Source organism: Etheostoma spectabile, chromosome 13 (assembly GCF_008692095.1).
Source record: "Etheostoma spectabile isolate EspeVRDwgs_2016 chromosome 13, UIUC_Espe_1.0, whole genome shotgun sequence".
Classification (NCBI taxonomy): domain Eukaryota; kingdom Metazoa; phylum Chordata; class Actinopteri; order Perciformes; family Percidae; genus Etheostoma; species Etheostoma spectabile.
Window position 1 is genome coordinate 24,469,234 of NC_045745.1, and position 415 is coordinate 24,469,648.

Sequence of the window (415 nt, forward strand, 5' to 3'; positions counted from 1 at the left end):
AACTCCAGTGGTTTAAATTTGAGGTACGGAGGCAGTGTTGTAGCTACCATTGCTGACGCTGAGCTCATGATCTCTTGTGTTCGTAACATGTCTGCGTCCTTCATATCTTGAGTGTGTGCATGTCTTTTCTCCTCAGTTGGCCCGGATATCCCTCAGATAGACGTGACTCCGTACAGTATAACAGAGCGGGGCGTCTCTTTACTGTGTCGAAGCCCAGTTCAACCGGCCATGCCTCAGTACGTCTGGTTCTCAACAACTCCGGTCTACACTGGGCCGCAGTTAACCATCACTAAGATCCTACGCATGCACACTGGCAACTACGCCTGCTTGGCACAGAACAACTACCTCAACACCCGTTCCAAAAAAACCATCAGCCTGACCGTCTACTGTGAGTGTGATCTGTGACCTCTGACCT

At 50.4% G+C, this 415-nt stretch overlaps 1 protein-coding gene across 1 annotated transcript in view; it reads left to right on the top strand.

Moving 5' to 3' along the window:
- Window positions 1-415, top strand: part of LOC116700896 (V-set and immunoglobulin domain-containing protein 10-like 2) — a 9,614-nt gene that overhangs the window by 1,351 nt on the left and 7,848 nt on the right. Inside the window, exon 2 of the mRNA XM_032534342.1 lies at window positions 137-388. Within this exon, the coding sequence (XP_032390233.1) occupies window positions 137-388 (252 nt within the window). The remainder of the gene's footprint in view (window positions 1-136; window positions 389-415) is intronic.